The sequence below is a fragment of the Propithecus coquereli genome, unplaced genomic scaffold (assembly GCF_000956105.1).
Source record: "Propithecus coquereli isolate 6110/MARCELLA unplaced genomic scaffold, Pcoq_1.0 Scaffold131, whole genome shotgun sequence".
Lineage (NCBI taxonomy): Eukaryota > Metazoa > Chordata > Mammalia > Primates > Indriidae > Propithecus > Propithecus coquereli.
Window position 1 is genome coordinate 2,266,849 of NW_012137303.1, and position 4,968 is coordinate 2,271,816.

At 45.0% G+C, this 4,968-nt stretch overlaps 1 protein-coding gene across 2 annotated transcripts in view; it reads right to left on the minus strand.

The window, feature by feature from the left end:
• The window catches only part of LRRC16A (leucine rich repeat containing 16A), a 341,663-nt gene extending 336,913 nt beyond the window's left edge, over nucleotides 1-4,750 (minus strand). Inside the window, exons 1-2 of one of the 2 annotated variants that reach the window (XM_012638672.1) lie at nucleotides 4,563-4,750; nucleotides 102-199 (exon numbers count right to left, since the gene is read on the minus strand). In XM_012638672.1, coding sequence (XP_012494126.1) covers nucleotides 102-199; nucleotides 4,563-4,602 — 138 coding nt within the window. In that variant the 5' untranslated portion in view covers nucleotides 4,603-4,750. The remainder of the gene's footprint in view (nucleotides 1-101; nucleotides 200-4,562) is intronic. The other variant, XM_012638671.1, reaches the window with a different exon arrangement.
• Nucleotides 4,751-4,968: the final 218 nt, after the last annotated feature.

Here is a 4,968-nt window from a genome sequence, read left to right on the forward strand (position 1 = left end):
AGAGTGAGACTCTGTCTCAAAAAAAAAAAAAAAAAAACAACCAAAATAAGGAAAAGACATTTTCACTTCCAAACATTTTAGTAATAAACAATAATACTTACCAGTACTTTGTTTTCAACTTTGTCTCCCTTAACTTCCAATTTTACTTTCTTCTTCACTGCAATTTTTATCTTCCTGCCAATAACATCCTTTATGCTTTCTGAAAGAAGAGAACGGTTTCATTACAGTCTTTTATTAATAAGAAAAAAAACACTAGAGGGAGGAGAGAATATTTGGAGGAGTATATCTGATAGTTTTTATTGTTGTCTTTTTTGTTTTAATAGCTGTCAAGTATTTAATAAACATCTACTTTGTGCCTTGTATTGTGTGCTCACATGCTGAGGTAAATATAAAAGCATGTAACATAATACCAGCCCATGCAAGACATGACATAGTCTTGCTTGGAAAACAGGATACACGCATAAGAAAAAAAAGCAGCAATGTAGAACAGTATGATGCAGCACTATATTGTATGAAAACCATACACACAAAAGAAATTCATAAACTCCCTCAACCCTTGGCTGGTTACTTCTGGTCCCCAGCAGCCTTTCAGTTCATTGCAGGGCCATACAAATATTAGCATTTTCTATGAATGCCTTGACATGCTGGTTGGGGAATATGACAAAGAACCAGAACTGGACCAATGATTTAGCCAGAGAAGGACACTTCCAGCCATCTGTCCTTTCAAAATTATCACTGCACAACATCCCAAAGGGTGGTCAAAGGCAATGGAAAAGGAGAAATTGGGAGAGAAAGATCAAATTGAAAATTCGGATGGTGGTGGGAAAAGTTTTCCTAGGACTCCAATGAGTACCTCAAACAGAACATGTCCCAAATCAAACTCATTATCTTCTCCTCTAGCCACTAATGAAGCTAGAAATCTTGCTTACTGACAACTCCTTTCTCTCAGATAGGAAGTAAGTTTCCTAAAATCTACCTTCTAAACAGCTCCTGACCACCTGGGCATGATTGCATTGAAAGCCTCAGAATCTCTCACCACAGCCTCTAACCTATCAGCCCACTGTCACCTCCATAAACCACAGTAACCCTTCCAAAATCATGAGTATGATCAGGTCCATCCTGGTCTATGAGTTGCAGTCATTTTTGGATGAACCCAAACTTCATAGCATGCCATTCAAGGTCTTTCACATTTTTCCAGCTTAACATCTCAGCACACACCTAAAGATCCAATCGTCCCTGATATCTTAATCTTTTACCGCAGGATTCTATATATTATTCTCTTTCCTGGAATGTCCTTTCCCTATTCTCTTACTGGCTATATTCTACTTACCCTACAAAATATAGCTCCTTCCTGTATGCTCCTATAGCTCGGTATTCCGTATTGTAATCATTTTGGTTCATTTACATATTCAACAAATACATGCACCTGTGTGCCAGGTACTCTACTAAGTGCTAGATAGAAACGGACTCTGCTTATCACGGGAGTTTACAATCTAGTGGAGGCCACGGAGGGAATGCTACGAAATAAATCTTCACACAGTACCTGAGGTCATGGATCAGGGAGCACATGAAGGCTTCAGGGAAAAAGTAATGGCTGAGCTGAATCTTGAATGCATAGGAAATAGACCACTGGTTTCCAAAGTGGAGGCTACAAAACAATCCACTAAGATGCAGGAAGAAAATAGAAATTTTACTTCTATTTACAGTACGTTTTTCAGGTTATGTTTTAGATTATACACACTAACTGAAGTATGTTATGTAGTTTAACAAATATATGTATGTCTATTAGGGGGTGATCAAAATGTTCTTATTGGGAACACACGATTACAAAAATTTAGGGCCACTAAGTTAGATAACAAAAGTGAAGAAGGGGAGAAAAGGACCTTATCAGCAGAGAGAACGACAAGGAAACCTAAGAAAGCACAGCCTGTTCAAGGAATAGCAATGAGACGGAATGTTTGGGGCAAAGGCACATGTGCGGGAGCCCACTGCACTGGGAGTTCTTTACGTAGTTCCTATCTTATCAGAACTCGAAACAAGTACAGGCTACTCCTCCCTCTCCTAAAAAAAGAATTGTGGGAAATAGGTATCTGAAATTGACTTAAGAATATACACAGAAGGAAAGAGACTGGGAAGTCATATACCAAAAGATAAAAAATAGGCTGGGCGCGGTGGCTCATGCCTGTAATCCCAGCTCTCTGGGAGGCCGAGGCGGGTGGATCGCTTGAGGTCAGGAGTTCGAAACCAGCCTAAGCAAGAGCGAGACCCCGTCTCTACTAAAATTAGAAAGAAATTAATTGGACAACTAAAAATATATAGAAAAAATTCGCCAGACATGGTGGCGCATGCCTGTATCCCAGCTACTCGGGAGGCTGAGGCAGGAGGATCGCTTGAGCCCAGGAGTTTGAGGTTGCTGTGAGCTAGGATGACACCACGGCACTCTAGCCCGGCAACACAGTGTGACTCTGTCTCAAAAAAAATAAAATAAAAAATAGCTTTCCCTAAGTGGTAGTATGGGTGACTTATAATCTCCTCCACATTTAAAGTTTTTCTACGAAAATCCTGTATTACTTTTTTAATCAGAAAGATACACAATACATTTTTTAAATGTCTTAGAGGATTAGCTTAAGTAAATATACTGAGGTTTTCACATAGATGCCATTTTGAACTGATCAGAACAGAGCTCTTATGAGCATTTGCAATTAGAGAGCAAAGCAGGTGCAGGAATTTCCCCTATCACACCAGTGGAACTTGATCATGAAAGGCCCAGAAAAATCATTTCAGGCGTATCACAAAAGTGTATGTCACTGTGTTGAAAGACATATGACATAGGCAATATTCAACACACACAAAAATTCTATTTCAAGATAAGGGTCAAATTTAACTATTTATTTTGAGAACCATCAGTATAAACCAGATACCTTATCTCCACTCCATCCTTCACCCTTTCACTTGAGTCTACATAATTACCTAAACTTCTCATTACCAGGCTCAAGGACGACTCATTACACAAATTAAAAACCTGCCACCCTCTTTAGCTATCCTTATCCCCTGCCTGACCAGCCAGGCAAGCCCTTCCCTAAACCCTTTCTCAGGACCTCCCTCTGGAGGCATCTTCAGAGCCTCTGGCATTTGTTTCCTCTTCCAGTGGGGTGTTGAAAAGGTCTCGGCCTCCAGAACCGGATGGGTCACTCGCTCCAGCAAAGGAGCAGACTCCACTTAGTTGGGGACATAAAAGAGGACCTGCTGGGAGTATGATGGGGTATGTGTGTGCGAGTAAGAGTGTGTGTGAGTGAATGAGGGAGAGAGAAAGAATAACTTCATACTCCAAATTCTGATAAAGGGTCAGATTTGTTTGTAATTCAGCAGAAGTAGAGGCTTCCATACAAATCTAGCAACAGCTTCTTTACATCAAGTTTTAACCTGCTGAGTTAACAGTCACTAATGGAAGGGTACACACACATTCCTCTGAAGTATGGCTAAAACCAGCAACAGAGGGCCAAATTTCACATAGAGATAAATGGGGGCTTAGAACTTCCTCTTGTTGTAAGCACCGATTAAACAGCATCGTCCTGAGTGCTCAACCTGTGCAGTGTGCCAAGGATGGTACAGCAGGGAATATAGGTCACTGGGGCTCAAAACACATCTGAACACAGACTCACGTACCTTGTTACAATATTACTACACACACACACACACACACACACACGCACGCTTAAACGCTAGGTTTTCGAACACTCCTCCATCCTGTTTTAGCTCTGCCATTTTAACCCTCCAGATAATTAAGTTAAATCCCAAGACTTAAAATCCAACCCCCCCCCGCCCATAAAAAAAAAAACCTTAACGGACTCAAACAACGGGTCACCTTGTACGGGATACCACACACTGGTCCCCTAAGAGATCCGGGTTGGGGAGAATCAGTAGGTTAATCATTATTAAAATAAAGCTTTTATCATTAACCCTCAATTTCCTGGCCCGAGTTTGCGTCAGCGTCGTAACCCTTTCGCTCCCAGCTCGCTACACCAAGCCACGCCTTGCCAGGCCCACTCAATTTTACCAGACCAGCTCCTCCTCCCCCAAGTCTGTATGTCAGAGGGACACCTCCCACGGGGCATTTTCCGGAGGTTGCCTGACACATGCCGGAGACGACCTACTGTGCGCTCGCCAGCTGTCCTTCTGCTAGGTTTTCCCGGACTTTCCCGAGTCTGGGGCTGTGGGCTGGGTTCTTCCCGCTTCCAGAACTCCCAAGACTGAGGTAGCCCGCCCCCTTCTTCCGCCAACCTGGACCCCACATCGGGGCTGGAGGAGGCGCCGGGGGCTCTCAGCAGAGACCCTCCGGGGGCCTCTGATTTCTCCCCCACGCCTTCCCTCTCCAGACTCGGCTCGAGGAGGTCGAATGGGAGCAAACTTCCCGGCGCCCCCCAGCGACCCTGCCCAACAGCACTCCGACCTAAGGCGCGGCGAGACTTCGCGGGACCTGCGGGAAAGCAGAGGTGGGAAGGGAGGTGGAGGTGAGGAGTAAGCAGAGGAAGATGGAAAATTAACAACCAAGCGAATCTTACCTATCAACTCCCTGGGAACATCAGCGCTCTCTTCGGTCATGGTTGCCCTCGAAGTGCGGGGGGTACTGCAGGTCTAACTCTGATTTACGGCCCCCCGCTCTTCCCCGAACCCCTCAATTTTTTGAGAGGCAGATGCAGCTTGCAAATAAGAGTGGGCAAGAAAGGGGGGGAGCGGAGATACAATTTTGCCGCGCCCCCGCCCCACCAAAAAAAAAAAAAAAGAGTTGCAAATAGGAGGTGGGTTTGCTGCTGCAGCTACATGACGCCTCCTCGCAGTTCCCGGCGGCGGAAAGGGGAGCGGACAGGATTCCGAGCGGGCGCGGGGCGGCTGCGGCGCCTGCTCCTCCCGGCTCGCTGGTCCGCGGCGCAGCTCCCGCCCAGCCTCGGCGCCGCACCTAGGGCCCTA